This window comes from Opisthocomus hoazin, chromosome 3, assembly GCF_030867145.1.
Source record: "Opisthocomus hoazin isolate bOpiHoa1 chromosome 3, bOpiHoa1.hap1, whole genome shotgun sequence".
In the NCBI taxonomy this organism is placed as follows: domain Eukaryota; kingdom Metazoa; phylum Chordata; class Aves; order Opisthocomiformes; family Opisthocomidae; genus Opisthocomus; species Opisthocomus hoazin.
In genome coordinates this window covers 81,528,619-81,548,615 of record NC_134416.1, presented here as the reverse complement: position 1 = coordinate 81,548,615, position 19,997 = coordinate 81,528,619, and the positions used below count along the sequence as shown (strand labels likewise).

The window sequence follows — 19,997 nt, the reverse complement described above, 5'->3', positions numbered from 1 at the left end:
CTAGAGCTAGATCATTTCCCTCAAAAACGTTCTAAGACCACACTGACTTTCACACTCATTTCAGCCAGAACTGGGCACTTCCCTGGCAGCTGATGTTCCCAACGCTCCCCAAAGTAACCAGTCTGCTACAGCCTAAGCAGAGGCATTTAGAAATGAGTGCAAGGGTCATCTTTGAGTTCCTCTGATCTGAAGCCTTCCACTTGCCCCGTACAATCTGAACTGACCCCCAGGAGGTTGATGCCTTGAAAAGCTGGAGCTGAAAGCTTGATGACAAGCATCTCCCACCCATCTTTGCTTTAACCATTGCCGGTGCCATCCAACGGCGGCCTGACATCTTCATCTCTCCAGCACCTACGAGTCAAGGCCTAACCCCCCGTACCTACGGGATGCCAGGCCCTGCCTGCATTGCTGCTTCGGCCAGGAGCCACCCAGCCGCCGCAGACCAAGGTGATCTATGACAGGACACGGTTTTGTGCCCCCGCCATCCCCCACCACCGACCTCGCCACCACAGCCGGTTCCAGGGGAGTTTGCGTGACCCCAGCCCTCCCCCCCCAGCAGAAGAGGCTGCCGAGGTCCCCCCCCCAATCCTCCTGGGGCCCGGGGCCCCGGCTGCTCACCCCTGCACGCCCGGGCTGTATTTCCTGGTCTTCCAGGGCGTGCCGGGGCTCTGTAGCGCTGGCGGGGGCGGCTGCCGCTGCTGGTGGGGGGAGCTGTCGCCGGCGACGCCGCGGCTGCCGGAGAGCAGGTAATTCATCCCATAGGTGCTGGCTTTATTCTCCCGTTTCCTCCGGCCCGGGTGGTACTGGTGCTGCTGGGGAGAGGCCGGCGGGTGGGGGCTGCGCGGCGGGTGGTGCCCGTTCACACCGTTCACTTTATTCTCGTGGAAGTTAAAAAACTCGCCGGGCCCGGCTCCCGGCCCGGGTCCGGCCGCGCTGCCCAGCAGCCCGGGAGGAGCCACGGCCGCCGTCGCCCGGGGTCCGCAGGAGGAAGAGGAGGAGCCGCCGCCTCCGCCGCCGCTGCACGATCCCGAGGAGGAGAAGCCGGGGCTCTCGGTGCCGGACTCCACCGACGAGCAGGAGGAGGAGGAGGAAGAGACGGAGGGCGACTTCTGCAGCCGCCGCCCTCCCTCGCCGCCGTTCACCGCCGCGGGGCCGGCGGGGGCAGCGGGCACCAGTCCGGTCAGCAGGGCCGGAGGGGAAGGCGCAGGCGAAGGCGGCGAGGATGAGGAGCAGCAGGGGCCGGGCGCCCCGAGCCGCAGGCAGCCGTGGCCGCGGGGCGGGGAGGCGGCGGAGTCCAGCGCCGGGGAGTTGAGGCAGAGGTAGTGCGGGAAGCTGGCGCCGCCCCGGCCCCCCACGCCCTGCGAGGTCTCCCAGATCTGCATCCACAGCGCATTCGCGGGGCCTTTCTGCTCGGGCTGGATCCAGGCCACGCGGGGATCCATCCACGCCCGCCTGCCCGCCTCCGACCCTCACGGCCCGGCCACGGAGCCGCGCCGCCGCCCGCTCCCTCGCCTCGGCGCGCCGGGCCCCGGCGGCGCCGCTAGACGCGGGCCGGCAGCCGCGGCATGTGCGGCGGCGCGGAGGGAGGGAGAGAGGGAGGGAGGGAGCAGAGCCGGGCGAGGCGAGCGCGGCGCGGGAGGAGCGGAGGCGGCGCAAACTGTACCCGGCCCGGCGCTGCCCGGAGCGCTCCCCTCGCCGTTCCAATGTGGCGTCCCCCTCGCCAGGGCCAGAAGCGGCACTGCGCATGCCCCACAGATTTTAAACCTTCACTGGAGACGGCCGCCCTGGCAACCGCACATGCGCACTGGCCGCCCGGGGGAGAGGGGCCTGGCCCGCCGAGGTCGGGGGGGGGGGGGGGGACGCCGGGACGGCTTCCCTGGCTCCGGCGCGCCCGCTCCTTCGCGCATGCGCGCCCGGGGCACGGCGGGAGGGCTCGGAGGCCTCCGGGCGGGAGGAGGGGGCTCGGCGCCCAGCGCGCCTGCGCGGAGCGGCCACGCTTCCGCTCGCCCGGGGCGGGCGGGGGGCGGCTGCGAGCGCGGCCCCTGCTGGCCGGAGGCCGTGTGAGCGTGGGCAGAGCTGCGCCTGGCGGGGCCGGCCGGGAGCGGCCGGGGCCGAGCGGGGCCGTGCCGAGCCTCGGGGCCCAGAGCCCGGCCGGGGCTGCGGGCAGGGGCAGGCGGTTCGTGGGCGAGGGGAGGCTCTCCTGCTGTCCGCTCCCCGGCCTGTCCCAGAGCCTCCAGTGGACCGGGAACCGCCAGTCAGTTGGGTACAGCCCGTACCTGGCGGCAGGACGGCAGGGGGGAAGGTTGTAGATGCGTAGTGACGAATCCAGTCGGGGAATCCCCGTTACCGCAGCCCTCCGGTGCAGTGTGGCGCGGCTGAGTGATTTAACGACGGACCGCCACCGAAGAGGGGTAAGGGAGCGGTGTCGCCCGCCGTAATCCTGCTGCTCCCCTTTCCCTGCTCCTTTGCGCAAGCCCCGATACGGATCAGGGAGCGAACGGAACTTAATTCCGCGGAAAACGGCACTGGGAAGGAAAGTAACAGTTTCCAGCAGTTCGTTTTGAATGAGCTGACTCTGCGATCGGAGCTGGCACCAAGGAAGGGGCGGAGGGAGAGCCGGAGAACGGGACTGTCACTTGCTAGCAGAGGGCCGTTGTGCCTGATGCGGCGGTACCCTCTGACTGTGCCCTTAGACTGACCTCAGAGCTAGAGAAACTGACTGGAGGGGTACAGCCTCGTGTTTACTCCTGGAAGTCATCTAGAAAGAGCAAGTCAGTCATTTGTTTTTGTTAAGAAACAAATCTGTTTTCAGGAATAACAGCCAAACTCCACATAACAGTACACAGTAAACTAACCAGAACCAAACCACATGATAGAGTGGTTAAGCATGTCTCTTAAAGGCATGTTCACCAGAATTCCCATCTGATGAAACCAAAGCACCCTTCTAACTTGCGTGGCCAGCTAGGCACACAGATCTTCAGCACAGATTTAAGCTGCTTGAGTACTGATAGCAGTCCTTGGGTTCATCTTCCCAAAGGATTTGGGGGTATTTTTGTTTTGATTTTAATTTAACTTGGAGACAAATAAACAGGTCCCTCTGTTCTTCTTACATAAATACCATAAGAAATAAGCCACAGAATTATACTGTCTCTTTCTTCTTTTAGCCCTGAATGCGTTGCATTCCTGCCTCTACGATGGCCCAGGGTCAGCAAGGAGAGGCGAGGATCAGCAGTATTTCCGCAAGCCTGGCCGGTGTGGTGTGCTGGTGCTTGGAGTAATCACTTTGTAGATCCACTTTGAAGTGCTGAGGAGGCGGTAGAGGCCAGATCTCAGCCTTTTTAGTTCCGTGTTCTGACTTTTCATACGGCAGTTGAAGATCACATCTTCAACCTGCTGAGTTAAAAATCTTAGTAAATTTATATTAAATTTATAATAAAGATCAGTGTTTGAGGGAAAAAAAAAAGAGACTGGTTTTATGGAGCCAGTTCCACGCTCTGCAGTTTCATGACCTGTTTTCTTAATTTCCTTCCCCGTCCTGCAGCCATCTTTTAAAAGTCAACACTTTCAAGAGGACCTGATTGCCTACTTTGCTAAAATTATCTCCAGCTTCATTTTGACGTCTATTTGGTAGAGACTGCTTCCTTGTAAGAGGCAGTAACTCGAAACTTTTAATTGAGGAGAGACACCGTAGTCCTGAGACTCTGGCCAATCCCAGCGCTGTCTTGGAAGGGGCCAGGCTGTCTCCTGAAGCAGCCACAGTGTTCTCAGAAGGGGTTGCCTCTCACTGACTTAAATTATGTTCCTGTACACAGAATTTCCTTCACAAAGATTGATTTTTTAAAAAGACTGGTTAATTTTAATTTGGTTGTCCTTTACTGAATGAAACTACTCACTGAAGGTAAGACTCTCAGGAAGTTTGAAAGTCAAATATAGTTTTGGTCATGAGAAATACTTGTTTTACTTTCAAAAGAGCTTCCTTCCCACTGGTGAACTTGCAAGGACGCAGATATTGAGAAGATCCTAACCTCAGGAGACACCATGCCTTGTTTCCCATGAAGTTCAAATGCTTGATTTAGATTATTCATGTCATATTAAAATACTTCATACTAGCATTGTCTGTCTTATGCCAATAACACAATGTCCTTATATCTGCTCTTTTTCGTGGCTTCAGTTTCTTTAAGGTAGTATTTAACTTAGAAGTTATAGAACTAAGGACTAAAAATGTAGTCTTATTAGTTCTAAGGTCGTTTAATTAATCTGTTATAAAGTGTTTTAATCTGTCTGCTTGTCACAGAAAACACCACCACAGGTCCCTTTTGGATGAAGATTATAGTTCAGTTTCAGCTTCAGCCAAATAACGTTTTTCATTTGGCAACAGTGGCAGTGCTGAAGTCTTTGGTAACCTTGTAGTTGATGGCTTTGATGTCCTGATGACTGCAATTCCAATCTGCAAATAATTCTTATGTTTTGGTAAATACTGGCAATTGAGTTGAATACCTAAGTGGTATATATACAGGGCAGTGTTGCCCAATGCTTGCTATTAATCTAATTTTTTTAACGAACCCTCTGAACTCATTAACACAGGTAAAGGCAGATAGTGTCTCATACCTTTAATATGGCTCAGTCTACATCCCTGGACGTGATGAGGTGCAAATACAGCATACCAGTGTGATGCAACCCTAGTTCTGTTGCCTGAAGCTGGGAATTGCCACAGATGCGATTCCAACAGGGCAACGCAGTGGCTGAGAGGCGACCGACAGGTTCTGCAACAGTTCACGCTCTCCGGGACATCTCCAGGATTTTGTCCCCTATGACCTTCATTCTGGTCACCAGCAGTCTCGCTGTGAGCCTCTGACGCATCACCTTCTTCACGCTCACCAGCACTGATCCCCTGCTTCATAGCCTTTGTGGCCCATAGGATGGATGGAGAAGGCACAGAGAGTAGGGTTCAGCAGCATATCTGATGAGACTTGTATCTGCTGAAGGTGGGAAGAGGAAAGAACTGAAAAAAACACGGTCTCGAGCTGGATGGGGGTGTGAGAGAAAGGCTGTCCAGCCAAGGAGGTGCATCTCTAACAAGTGACCTTCAGGGTGTGCTAGTCACCAGGAGGCAGTGGGGGAGGAGGTAAAGGGGAGACAGTTTCCTTAGCTGCACTCTTGTCACTTTTTATTCAGTAAATACAGTCCTGGACAGGAGAGTGGAGATACAGTTTTCATCTCTCAAACAGAGCTGTTCACAATGGGGAGACAGTTAGAAATCCTGAACGGGAGTTTCTGGTTCTTACAAGGCATGATTTGGGTCGTTCTTGTAATTCATCCGGCAGAAACATGGACTTTTACCACCTTCAGGATGGCTTCTGTCTCCCATTAAAGAAAGCCTGTCATAAGTAACCCTGAACAGGCTAAAGTCGTGTTGTCTTTTCCTCCTTAAATCTTGCACTTTGCTCAGTCCTTCCTCTCTTCATGGCTATATGTCCTCTTCTGATGAACACTGAGCATCAGCCAAATTTAGGGTGTTGAGGCATATTCAGAGCCAACTAAAGTGCAGAGGCTGAAACAGCTGTCAACCACCAGCCATCTCCTCTTCCCACGCCGTCTTCCCCCACTCTTACCAGGGTTGCCAGCCCCGCGTTAGCGGAGCTGAACAGATGATAAATCAACAACTGAACAGCTGCAGCTTCCACCCAGGCATGTTCGTACACATGAAAATCCTCTTCTAGCTGCCTACAAAAAATAGCTGGGCGGTAAATGGAGAAAGCATGGGAGGCAGTTCACAGGCCATTCAGTTACGCTTGCGGGCAGGGTGGCAGCTTGTGGGGGTCTCAGTTGCATGGGCAGCCGGGTGTCATTCTTGCCTCATGCTGCTGGATGTGTGTCAGCGTTTCTGGTGGGAACTCTGTCGTGGAGACCTTTCATCACCGTGTATGTTGTGTAGATGTGCAGTGCTGCAACAGGAGCAAGATAAGCGTGTCACCTTGATACACCCACATTCCATTTCCATTGATATATTTGGGCCTCTGATAGGGATTACTTTCAAAATGCTGCTTTATTATGGATGTTTATCTTGGCTTATCACACAGTAATTAAATACTTAACACAGCATTTTTTTACAGTTTTCCGTGACATAAATAATTACTTAATTGTTCTGTATCAAGGATGGCCTATGCAAATTCTAAATTGTTCATGTATTCTATGTTGTTTCTCTTCCTCATCTAGAGAGAGTTTGGAAGGATACAGATTTTGGAAGGTTAGTTTTTTAACTAAGAGATTAGGAATTTCTGCCTTTAAGACTTGTCAGTTTTCTTAAGAGAGAATATGCTGCCAGCACTAACACCTAATGGAAGAGAATTAAATCTTACAGACTTTCTTTCTTCAAAGGCTTATTTAGACATGGAAATTAAATTGTGATAACAAGCACAGAGAGGGTTGTAAGAGTTTTAAGTGTAGAAAATAATCGGAGAGAGAGATCATAAACAAGTGGAGTTTATGTTGAATATCTATAAAGCTCTTGAAAGTATTTTTCTAAGTGGGATCTGAAGAGTTGTATGAAATCAGGTGCTCCGTCTTCCTGTCCTGGTTGATGCAGAACGCTGCAGAGAGTTGTTTTTGTAAGAAGGATCACTTGCCTTTGAATGACAGGTTGCGAGAACACGTGGAGGAGACTCTCATGAAAGTTCATGGTAATGTACTGGCCAGGATTCCTCTCTTAGTCATGTTTTCAATCTAGGAGGTCCCAGGATCATCTTTAAGTTGTCATTCTCCAGGCTATTGTGCAGAGGACAGCTGAGGGCATACAGAACCTGCTGTGTGAATCCTGGCAAGGGGAAGGAATCCCAGCTCACAGTGTGGTTGCACGTGCTCTGAAATGGAAGGAAAAAGTAGATCTGGCTAGACCTTCTGCTAGGAAAGAAATCTTTAAGTAATGCATTGTTCCTCCTAGGAACAATATTACAATAAAAATGCTTTCCTTCAGGTCTGTTGAATATAAGCTTTCCGCTGAGGAGAGCAAGATACTGTTAAAAAAACAGGATAAAAAAGTGCTAAGGCATACGGGACAAGCTGTGAGAGAGCTGATGTAAAATTTGCTTAGTGAGGGTGTGCCCTGGAGCACTCATCTGCCGTGTTAACATGGCATCAGATAGAGCACCAGCTGCTTCTATACTAAACCTGGAAGAATCATTTATGCGTAGCAGAATGACTGTGAATAGAATTAAAGAAAAGTTATGGCAGGTGTCAGCAAAGACTACCGTGGTGAAAGATGTAGCTCACTTTTATTAGCTTCCAAGCTAGATCAAAGCCACATTTGATCTTACACAGACTTCTAGCAGCTAACTTATCTTGTGTGGTCGGCTCCCAAAGTCTTTTTCATTGGTTCATCCTGCCCACTGGTCCTCATCTATAGCCAGCACATGCACATACCTATGCACATTTGCTCTTTAAATAGAAACTACAATCTGTTGCAATGCACCTCCCTCTGCATAAGTATGTGTGTGTGCTGCATCTCCACCTTCAAAGCTATTATTTTTAACTGTTCTTGGGCCACAGCTAAATCACTTGGACATCTCAGGAAGGAGATTTCCAGAAGAGAAACAGCTTGATGCCTGTATAAAACTGCTGACCCGAGCCATATTCGCATTGGCCCGTGGATAAGTGAGCAGAGAAGTACAGAAGATCAAAGAAGAGTAAAATTTTTTGGCAGGGTTTTTAGGTAACATTAATGTGCAGCAGCTGTAGGATAGATTAGATCGGGACTGATAGGAAAGAATAATATGGTTTAGCAGGTCGTTTAGAATGAGGATAGGAACAAGGATAAAAAAAGTGTGAGTCAGTACGAGAGCATGGCTGAACACTTAATTTGATGTAGAGAAGGACCTGGACTAGTAATAAGGAGAACAAAGGAGGTGGAGTGGACAGGGGTGGGTGTTGGCCAGGGGTGCAGGAAAACTGGCAGAGCACTGACTCATCCGTCAGCACGCACATTGGCCATTTGCTCTTTGAAGGAGCTAAAGTTAAGGCCAGGGACCAGCAGAACAGTATTCAGACACCTCTCCCCCAGACTTTCTACTAGCACTCTAACCTTCTTGCAGCAAATGCTCCTAGCTCAATACTAGAACCATATAGCACATTACAGCTTCCTCTGCCTCCCTTGAGACATGATAAACAGCCTCACCGTCAGGTCTTTCCAGTGCATGGACAGACCGTGGACAGAGGTCAGCTGGGACTTCTCCAGGACTTCTTCAGTTTGTCAGTACTGTAGCATCTTGGACCTTACATGCAGGCAGTGGAACAGACATGCCTTTGGGATCCTGAAGACTGTAGATGAACAGAACATACCTGAATATCCCAAAGCCCCCTTGTGATGGCAGTGCTTGTATCTCGTGTCTGTGGGTATGAGCAGTGAACATGATCGTTCTCTGCCATGGCAGTCTCCACTCCACAGCCATGTGAACTGAGTTAAGGAGTCTGTTAACAATATTGGTGTCCAACCTCAGCAACCATTGGCTCAGCAGTAAGTCTATGCCTCTGAGCTCCTGGGCCAATGAGCACTCTATGAACATGTAGGTAACATTGAAGAAACAGCACTCAATTACTGTGGTGAGAGCAGAAAAGGCAAGAGGAAGGAGGAGCGAAATGTGAGCGTGGAAATAGATCAAGATTTCTGGTTGCCTGTGGTTACTGTGGTTAGGTTGAGCTAGGAGGATAGCTGTTGCCTCCCCAGACAGGCCACGGGCTGGAGCGAGGAGAGGCTGCCATTCCTGCTGCCACGTGCCAACGTGAAGCACCCATGTAATTTCATGAAGGGGCAGCTTCATTTTTTTTCCCATGCCTCAGAAACACCATTGGCTCAAAGCATCCAGAAGGCTGGAAGCAGCCCCAGACTCCTCCAGTGAGGGCACAGGGAGGCCTCGCAGGCTGGTGATCCTCTCCGCTGAGTCCCGGTGTCCAGACAGCTCACTGATAATTCTTGTGCTTCCCAGCTGAGTGTGAGGTCTGACTGCCCTGCAGCCAGGAGTCTGCCTTTCAACAGTCTGGCCTCCAGCACTACAATTCTAACTAGAAACTGTTTGTTTGTTTGTCATAGTTGCTGCCAGATGAAGCTCGCAATGGGATACTCTTCTCTTGCAGAGTCTCTGGCAGAGCTCATGGTGTGGTATTGACTGATGCCATGGAGCAGGTAGATGGACCACTCGTTCTGCTCACAGAAACACAAAACTTGCTCAGCTGTTTTTTTCTTTTGGTGTGGTGGCAAAGATGCATGGACCTCCTTCTCATTGGAAACAAATTAATTTGGACACAAGACAGATGTGCTTGTGGCGGTAGGGCTGCCTAGCAGGACCTGGAGAACCTCTTTTCATGACCAGGCTGTAGCTGTTTTCTCATTCAGTGTTGCCTGGTGATATCTGAAGTTTATCCCAGGTGATTCCTCATGAGGTGGCAACAGACATAGTTCATGAGACCTATTTTTGTTGGATGGAAATAATCTCTTGATCACGTACTCGGAAAGTGACAGACATTAACACAATGTAAACCTCAATATTTTTAGGATTGCACAAAATTCTCAGGACCCGGCTAAGCCATGTGGCTACCGGTGTGGAGAGTGAAGATCCGTGCTGCCAATGGGTATTGCATGGTGGGAGAAGACTGTAGAACAAAATGCATTGAATGGAGAACTCTTGTGCAGTCTCTGCCTCTTGTTTGCTCAGTTCTCATCTACCATGAGCTAGGAGGAATTCAGTCAGACTGGCCATGCAGACAACGCCACAGAAGTGATTCTGAACATAAAGACATGCTACTGCCCTTTCCAGCTTGCACACATACATCACTTACTGGTTGAAAAGTACTCCTCTGACAACTTTGTTGCCTTTTTTTTTTAAATGCTTGTGTTTGTTCCTTCCTGTGGTGATGTTCTAGATCTTGCTGTCCAGAGGTGATCCTTTCTGACAGTACTGTTTTCATGGGATGCTGTGTCAGGGACTCTGCCAGTTCCTACATGATACAGTCATGCTTCTCCAGCTCCTTCTTTGGATAGATTGACCAGTCCCTCTGCGCCTCTAGTGGGGGCTCTTGATCGTTCTCTTCCTTAGCTTGAGAACGACACATAGTACCAGCCTATACCCAATACTGCCCAGTGGGATGCTTCAAGCGTGCCGTTGCATAAATCTATGGCTGACTCTTGGCTGTGAAGTGCAGATGATGTCGGAGTCTTCCCTTGGACTGTATCTGCTAGGAGTGGAGAGGAAAACCTACGAGGCTCTGTCTACAACTGCTGTCCTGAGGATGTAGAAGCTGCCTTTTTCATCTTTTGCCCTGTATTTCTTCCTGCTGTTTTCTACTTTCTGCATCCTTGAGACGAGGGAAGTCCTTCCCCTGCCTTGAGCGAAATATGTTTCTTGTTGAGGACAGGTTACGGTGCGTAATGTGCTACTTAGCCTGGCTGTAAGGATCCTATTGCCTGGTGCTGGCCTGGGAATGATCTGTAGTTACCAGCAATGGCTCTGCATAGGGCTAGAAGACAGGGTGGAAGTGGTTTGACTTGAGTGTGCCATTTATGGGATAGACAGCTCTGCCTCAGCTTTCTGCACAGCTGCTAAGAACAATTTCTTGACATTCGTATTGCATGGCATAATTCTTTGCTGGACCTGATTCAAACCCTGTCATTCATTTTGAACTCTCTCACTTGGGCCACATGGAACCCAGCAAGAATTATGGACAAAATGTTTTGGTCTCACAGAAATTACATCTGCAGTTACTCACAAGGAAGAAGAAATGGTCTGTGATGTCTCAGGGCAGATCTCATCAGTCACCCAGGAAAGCTTCAGATCAGATCTGCTAGAACAAAATAGTTATGGTATACATTAGGAAAGATAAAACCTTTTCTAGGTCAAGTAGAGCTCTGGCTGAGTGCCCAGCCTTGCTTCCAAACAGCTGGACTTGCTGTTGGAGTAGAAAGTAGAAAAAGAAAGTACGTTTGTCTGGAGGAATCTATACAGAGGTTGACAGAGGTAAGAGACCTTGTTCCCACAGATCAAAATTACCTGGAGATTTCACCACTGTCCCTTCCAAATGCTTGCTGGAGAGCCTTTAATAAAACCAATTTATTTAAAATGAAAGCCCGTTCAAAGGCTGTGTACTTCCCTAGGCTGAAAAATACGGTGTTATGGAAAACAATCTCTATAAACAATAGAGCTGTGCTTTGTATTTTTTTATTTTTATCCTACATCTTATGCTACAGTCATGTACTTCAGAACATATTGAAGTTGCAAATCACTAATAAATGTAGGACCAAACTCTGCTTCTGGTCAGTACCAGCATTTCCCTTCCTGCTCCTCCTTTAGAGTGCTTTGCCTACAACTCACCAGCACAAACATGAACAATTCTATGTTAGAGTCTTGATATTATTTTTTAAAAAAACACAATGAAGTAAAAACCAACAAAGTGAAACTTTGCTTAAGTAAGCAATCTTTTCTCTGTAGTTATTTTCCAGATAGGGACTAATACTGTCAAACTAATGAGAATGGTAATGACATACTAATACAAAGTCATGTGAGTAACTTACAGAAACTCGCTTTTCCTGGCTGGCTACAGTCTCACTTGCTTTGCTTTCCACTGATGCTTGGAAGGCCCTCTGCTCAGCCTGCACATATATGGGCCAGTCTGCATCATAGTTATTTGTACATATGAGTGCTTCACTTTCTGGGAAGTGGATAGAGAAGTTAAATTCCTCGTGTGAACATCAGATGGTAATTCTGTCTGTGCAAATGGTTGTAGAGTAGATTTTGTATTTATATCACCACTTCAGATTACTAAAGCAAATGTATTTTGCTTAAAGGAAATTAATTCAGGGCAAAAAAAATGTTGTAAAAGTTAGATCTTTGTCAAGAAACAGAAGGAGCATTAGAGATGACCAAGTACAATAAATGATTTTCAGGCATCTGGTTTCCAGTAACCCCTCTTGTGATCAGTTCATGAGATAGTCCATAAATTCACTATGTGCAAAACAACGTTACATGAATAAAACATCGAGTGGAGAGTGAGGATCCGGGGCCGCTTGCTGGATGCCCTCCATGTGTAAGCACAGCTCACGGTGGGTCCGTACTGTGCCTCCAGGCACCGTGCGTTTGCGTGCCTGGCTGCAAGCAAGGGTCTGTACCACAGCTGGAGCGGGGCTGCAGCCTCAGGGCTCGTATGTCCAGGTGCCAGAGACTGGGGAGACTGGGATCCAGGGGCAGCTACTGGGCAGACTGGGCGCCTGAGCGCAGCTGCTGGAAGGGATCCACCTTGTACATTTGTATTGACGTATTTCCCACTGACAGACCTTCAGCCTGGTCAGCCAGGGAGGGGAGCAGGGTGAGGATGTTGGTGTTGTTTGTGTTTGGTGTGTGCTGAGAGTGTCTGTCTGTGCTGATCTGTGTGGCCAGCCATGGATGCATGTATATATGTATAGATGTGTTGTAGACAGGCATTTGTACGTGTGCCTGCTGGGAAGAAATGCTCAGCCTCACTGCTAGCTGGACCTGGGGGCACGGATCTGTGGGAGCCGCACCTCTCTCAGGCTGCTGGCTTTGGTGATCCGTAACACCTAGGAGCTACAAGTCTGTTATGCTCATACATCGTCACACATCTGTGGATTTTTAGGAAGAAACTGAATCCCTTATATTCGTAACATCTATGTTACAACAGCCACAGCAGCGTGTCTGAAGCTTAACCTTCAGGGTAGTTGCTAGAATTACCAACTACCGGGTGAAATAAGGTTGCACATGCTTTCTTCTTGTTAGTTTCTATTTCTGATATACTTTTGTTATTTTCATCTGCTGCAGAAGACAGAAGTCTCTCTCCCTCCAAATCCTGACCAGGTAACCTCAGTCTTCCTCTGCTCTACAAAGTCTTCAACAGTGCAATCCCTTATCAGCAAACCATGCCAAACCCTGCTGCCTCAAAACTAAGTGCTTTTAGAGAGCTCTAACTGTGTGTACACTGTGCAGTGTTTGGAGAGATCCCTGCTTTGCTGTCTCTCTCGTGGGCCTTCATGCCTGTTTGCCTGGATGTCTGTCTAACATCAAACACATGTTCTGCTCCCAACACCTCTGTTCCACGCACAGCACAGCAAAAAATGAAGTCCGCTTTGGGCAGGACAGCTCATTTCCCCTGCCCTGCCCCCAAACCGAAACCATAATAACCACCAAAAAAACTTCCAAACCCAAACAAAAATTGTAAGCTTCTGCAAGGCTAAATTTAAAAATTCTCTGTGTGCGTTTCCATCTTTCCTGGCCTGCTTGGCTGAGCACTGTGATACTCAGCGAGGGTCTGTGCCCTAGGTGCTGGCAAGGAACTGGTCTAGTTGCCAGTAATTTTGTAGATGCTGAAGGCTGCCATACTGGGGGCTGGAGGAGAAAAAGGATCATGAGCAGGAAGGTTAGCATCCCTTGTTGTTCTGTATGCTGTGCAACATAGACACAGATGACTGGTGAAGACCTCTGCTGAGGGTGCTTGTTTGTCGGTGTATTCTTCTCTGCCTCTGTGGTCCACATCTGGGAGAAGCATAACACTGAACTGGAGGAGGGGACTGTCGTTGAAAGTGCTACTGTGACTAACGACTTCTGCTGTAGGTAGTGCTTACTGGGGACTGGATGCTATGATGCAATAGGTACCAAATAAGCCCATATCTGTGCAGTACCACAATAACACAATTGAGAACAGTGTTTGACTGGATTTCATGTGTAACAAAGTAAGTTAGATAATCAGTTCATGTTTCTAGTTAGCCTAGTGTTAATGCAGACACCAAGTGCTAGAGAATGACGTTATTACTTGATGAAAAAGAAGACATGGTTTGTTATCTGCAGTGTTACTTGTACTTTATCTTTTTTGATCTGTAACAGAACTGGGAATATTCAAGAAAATCTCTGAGATTTAGCCACAGCAGCAGACGGGGTTACATTTGCAGAGGAGTTGCCTGTTTTATTTACTTTGAATTGGAATTGAAAGCTGTTGTGATGGCAGTTCATCTCGTATGAGGAATTCAGAAACAAAGTACAATTACTTCACTTTGATTGACTTGTGCTAGTAGGCCTTTTAAAAGCAGTAATTATAGCGTATTGTCCATTGAGGTTTGAAATCTCTACCTTCCAAAACACTGCATGACAATTTAAGTTTAATAAAACCACTTAAAGCAATTGACAAAAGACTCTTGCTTACAAGTGCCATGTAATAGTTTTATTTTTCAATTTTATAAAATAAAACTTTGTATTGGGTTTGCATGGCAAAGTTTTGGTAGCAAGGGGGCTGCAGGAGTGGCTTCTGTGAGAAGATGCTAGAAGCTTCCCTCAAGTCTGACAGAGCTAATGCCAGACAGCTCCAAGATGGACCCACCGCTGGCCAAGGCTGAGCCCATCAGTGACAGTGGTAGCACCTCTAGGATAATATATTTAAGAAGGGGGAAAAAACTGCAGCAGGGGAGAGAGGACTGAGACGATGTGAGAGAAACAATTCTGCAGACACCAAGGTCAGTGAAGAAGGAGGAGGAGGAGGTGCTCCAGGTGCTGGAGCAGAGATTTCCCTGCAGCCCGTGGAGAAGACCATGGTGAGGCAGGCTGTCCCCCTGGAGCCCATGGAGATCCACGGTGGAGCAGAGATCCATCAGCAGACCATGGAAGGGACCCCACGCTGGAGCAGGTGAATGCGTGAAGGAGGCTGTGACCCCATGGAGAGCCCATGCTGGAGCAGGTCTGCTGGCAGGACTTGTGACCCCATGGGGGACCCATGCTGGAGCAGTCTGTTCCTGAAGGACTGTAGCCCGAGGGAAGGACTTACGCTGGAGCAGTTCATGGAGGACTGTTTCCCATGAGAGAGACCTCACATTGGAGCAGGGGAACAGTGTGAGGAGTCCTCCCCCTGAGGAGGAAGGAGTGGTAGAGACAACGTGTGATGAACTGACCGTAATCCCCCTTCCCCCTCCCCCTGCGCCACTTGAGGGGAGGAGGGAGAGAAATCAGGAATGAAGCTGGGCCCAGGAAGAAGGAAGGGGTGGGGGGAAGGCGTTTTAAGATTTGCTCTTATTTCTCATTAGCCTACTCTGGTTTTTGATGGGCAACAAATTAATTTCCCCGAGTCGAGCCTGTCTGGCCCGTGACGGTAATTGCCGGTAATTGATCTCTCCCTGTCCTAATCTCAACCCACGAGCCTTTCGTTAGGTTTTCTCTCCCCTGTCCAGCTGAGGAGGGAGAATGAGAGAGCAGCTTTGGTAGGCACCTGGTGTCCAGCCAGGGTTAACTCACCACAAACTTGCATAAACATTTGCCTAATTATGCGCAAATAACAATTCAAGAGAAAATTTGATAGCAACAGGAATGATGCGTTTTATAACACATCAGTACTCAGTACTGGATCGGTACTTGGCCCAGTCTTCTTCAACTTATTCATCAGTGATCTGGATGAAGGGACAGAATGTACCCTTAGCAAGTTTGTTGATGACACACCATTAACTTATCATAATAATAATTATGATTATTATGACACACCAATAATTCATCATAAAAATAATGAGTAACTCATCATAGTAACACATCAGTACTGGGTCAGTACTCAGCCAGTCCAGTTCAATCTATTCATCAATGACTTGGATTACAGGACAGAGTGTACCCGCAGCAAGTTTGCTGATGACACCAAACTGGGAGGAGTGCTAGGTACACCGGAAGGCTGTGCTGCCATTCAGCGTGACCTGGACAGGCTGGAAAGTTGGGCAGAGAGGAACCTGATGAGGTTCAACAAAGGCAAATGCAGGGTCCTCCACCTGGGGAGGAACAACCCCATGCATCAGTACAGGCTTGGGGTGGACCTGCTGGAGAGCAGCTCTGTGGAGAGGAACCTGGGTGTCCTGGTGGACAACAGGTTAACCATGAGCCAGCAGTGTGCCCTGGCTGCCAAGAAGGCCAATGGGATCCTGGGATACATCAAGAAGAGTGTGGCCAGCAGGTCGAGGGAGGTTCTTCTCCCCCTCTACACTGCCCTGGTGAGGCCTCATCTGGAGTACTGTGTCCAGTTCTGGGCTCCCCAGTTCAAGAAAGATGAGGAGCTACTGGAGAGAGTCCAGCGGAGGGCTACAAGGATGGTGAGGGGGCTGGAACATCTCCCCTACGAGGAAAGGCTGAGGGAGCTGGGCTTGTTCAGCCTGAAGAAGAGAAGGCTGCGAGGGGACCTAATATACGCTTACAAATATCTGAAGGGTGGGTGTCAGGAGGATGGGGCCAAGCTCTTTTCAGTGGTGCCCAGAGACAGGACAAGGGGCAATGGGCACAAACTGAAGCACAGGAAGTTCCGTCTGAACGTGAGGAAGAATTTCTTCCCTCTGAGGGTGACGGAGCACTGGAACAGGCTGCCCAGGGAGTTTGTGGAGTCTCCTTCTCTGGAGATATTCAAGACCCGCCTGGACAAGGTCCTCTACAGCCTACTGTAGGTAACCCTACTTCGGCAGGAGGGTTGGACTAGATGACCCACAGAGGTCCCTTCCAACCCCTACCATTCTGTGATTCTGTTTTATGATAAATATTACTCTTAATCTATCAGTCTTCAGTTCGAAGGCCTAGTAAAATTTGAAAGGATTATTTGAAACACCCTGAAGATACTTTTACCTTTGGTTAGTGATATTAGTATATATTACTGACTCTGCTTTAACGCTTCAACACTTTCAAAACACTATTAGGGACTTTCAAGTCAATGCTCCTGTTCCAATGCAGCCACCATTTTTCAAAGAGGCAGGCAAAGAATGAAAAAGGAAACATATTCGCCCTCGCAAAATATTAAAATCCTGTGAATCTGCATTAGTGCACTGGGCTTCTTTCTCATGGAGTTTTCTCCCAGGGCCACCTGCATATTAGCAAATTCCTGGCTCTGCATAGCATCTGGTCTCCTGAAGCAAAAGCAACACTTGGGGCAGTGGGGCATAGCTTGAACCTTCTCGAACTGTTCAGTGATACACTGATACGGATCAAAAAGGTTGGATCCCAACCCAGTACAGCAGCCAGCAGGACACAATAATAGCAGGTACCTGGGGTAGTTTCTGCTGGCTCACCTTGGATAGGCCTTTATTTAATCTTGACAGTGCTGCTCAACATTTGAACATCCATGGACACGATCACATAGCTCTTTCTTTTCTGGTAGAAGTTTATATCTAAGTTTGTACTGTTTTTCCCTTTAAATAGCCTAAGAGAAGTGGATCACACACTCCCAGAGCAGCTGGAACACGTAGTGTTGCTAGTGCTCCCTCTTCGGATCCAGCCACCCGTGTCCTCTCAGAAAACGGACAGGTAGACAGGCATTTCCAAAAAAAGAGGCTGCAAATATTAGGCAGCAGGGACAAAAGACATCACTGCAAGGTTCTTGCTAGTGCACTGGTAATGCATCATCTCTGGAGCAGCATTATACCAGATGTTGTACTAAGCATTATATAGGTATTCTTTCATCTCTGTGAACAAATAACCTGTTGCTTCCACCATCCACTTGTGCACAACAAAACATAATGTATTGGTTTTGCTTTCAAAGCGAACATGGTGAATCAAGCAAGGGATGTACAAAGCATGGTTTTTTAAGAAGCTCAACAGCAAGTTGCAGTTGTGCAACTCTCACAGATGCAAACATTGCTTTAGGCTTATCCCTTCAGTTGTTTTGCAACAAGAATCTCCACAATTGCTTGCTCACATGTTTTTGTATGGGCACATGGCCACATACATGCTCACCTGTGAAGAAAGGCTGGGAGAGTCAGGGTTGTTCAACCTGGAGGAGAGAAGGCTCCAGGAGACCTTATTGCAGCCTTTCAGTACTTGAAAGGGGCCTGTAAGAAAGATGGGGACAAACTTTTTGGTATGGCCTGTTGCGATAGGACAAGGGGTAATGGCTTTAAACTAAGGGAGGGTAGATTTAGACTAGAAACAAGGAAGAAATTTTTTACCATGAGGGTGGTGAAACACTGGAATGGGTTGCCCAGAGAGGTGGCAGAAGCCCCATCCCTGAAAACATTCAAGGCCAGGTTGGACGGGGCTCTGAGCAACCTGATCTAGTTGAAGATGTCCCTGCTCACTGCATGGGGGTTGGTCTAGATGACCTCTAAAGGTCCCTTCCAACCCAAAGCATTCTATGATGATTCCAATCTAACCACGGGGATCGGCGAATCTGAGTCACTGTCATTTAATGGAGTGGGGCATTTAATCACTCTTATTATTGGGGTGCAACAACCACCCAATGACTGATTCGCAGCCAGTCCCCAAGCAGCAAGCGCAGAACGTGGAACTCATGGATTTTGTGGATTTTGTGGAACTGCTGAAAAAAAGATCAAACTCACAGAGAAGTTCGAACTTGCAGAAAAAATTCCTGGAAAAAAAGGATTCCTGCCCCCCAGCCAACCCCCATTCATAACCTGAGCCTGATGTCTATGGTATGGTGTATTTCCACTGGCCAGCTTGGCTGTCTGTGCTCCCTCTCAGCTCCTGCGTCATCAGTTGAATATGAGAAACTGGAAAAAAAGAGGCTGAGGGGAGACCTTGTCACTCTCTACAACTGCCTGAAAGGAAGTTGTAGCGAGGTGGCTGTCGGTTTCTTCTCCCAAGTAACAAGTGATAAAATGAGAAGAAATGGCCTCAAGTTGCACCAGGGGAGGTTTAGGCTGGATATTAGGAAAAAATTCTTCACCAAAAGGGCTGTTAAAGCACTGGAACAGGCTGCCCAGGGAAGCAGTTGAGTCCTCATCCCTGAACGCATTTAAAAGATACGTAGACATGGCACTTAGGGACATGGTTTAGTGCCAGATTTGGAAGTATTAGGCTAATGGTTGAACTCGATCTTAAAGGTTTTTTCCAACCTATGATTCTTGCATTTCAAGACCAAGGTACACTGGTGAAAAGTATATGATCAGCTTGGTCAAATGCTAGAACTGCCTTTTGTTTAAACAATATCCCTTTTATTTGTTATGCTTCACTTATGCTCCCTTCCCCTTTTAGCAGCGTTGACATAATTTTTCTGTTAGAAAATGTCTGATACTGAAAAATTTTTCTTGAAAACATAGAGTGTGAAAATGAACTCTGTCCTGCCGATTCCAGGAGAAAACATGCGTGCTTGCTATTGGGTATAATATCTATAGAAATTTTGAAGAGAGGTGCTTCTGTTCAGACTGCCTCCATCTTTCCCCAAAATCCCCTACTAATAAAATATGATTTGCAGTATCTTGCTTGAATACTTTTTTTCTGTTAGTAATCCTTGCTATAATTTGACGAGGCTGACCAACACTCTTGTACCAGCGATCTCATTATCCCAAATGAGGTCTCGAGGACTGTAATAGTAAGGTTGTATTGGAATATCTTTGATGGATATGTGAACTTGATGAGCTGCACTCAGAAAAGAAATTATTGAAAGTCACAAGATAAATTTGTCTAGGGATACATTCCGGTTATGTGAAACAAAGTACATAGCTGAGATGTTCTACACTTGCGGTTAGAGCAAACATCAACAGAAGCAGAGGCTACTGCTTTAGGTTCCTGTTCATCTGCTAGGTCATGGGGAACTTTTTATTTAGAACAACTGTAGCACCTCCCATTTCAACTATTTTAATTGTAGTTCAGCAGCATATTGTCTTTTTCAGGAATGAAGATAGTGTACCAATGACTTGTCATATAAACTTGTATTCTTTCAGCAGGCAAGAAATCCTGAGTGCCTACCAGAGAGTTTTTACAGCCAGTTTGGGAAAAACACCTCTAACAAACACCTAATTGCTAATTTAAATAGAATAATAGTCTTAGTATGAGAACGTCCCAGCCTGTTCTATGCTACTAAGTTTCACCAATAACAGTTGCGCTTGTCAGGGCAGCTTTTCACACATAAATCAGTCAGTCTTGTGAGGAAAACAGACCTGGGTGAAATTGCACCACTTTTTGCAGTGATGCAATGTATCTATCAGCATAGAATCCCAGAATCATAGAATAGTTTGAGTTGGAAGGGACCTTTAGATGTCATCT

The 19,997-nt window shown here is 48.2% G+C and overlaps 1 protein-coding gene across 7 annotated transcripts in view; it reads right to left on the bottom strand.

The window, feature by feature from the left end:
• TENT4A (terminal nucleotidyltransferase 4A) overlaps positions 1–1,704 on the bottom strand; it is a 63,782-nt gene extending 62,078 nt beyond the window's left edge. For all 7 annotated transcript variants that reach the window (XM_075416782.1, XM_075416783.1, XM_075416784.1 and 4 more), the window contains exon 1: positions 619–1,704. In XM_075416782.1, coding sequence (XP_075272897.1) covers positions 619–1,442 — 824 coding nt within the window. In that variant the 5' untranslated portion in view covers positions 1,443–1,704. The remainder of the gene's footprint in view (positions 1–618) is intronic.
• Between the last annotated feature and the right edge of the window lie 18,293 nt (positions 1,705–19,997).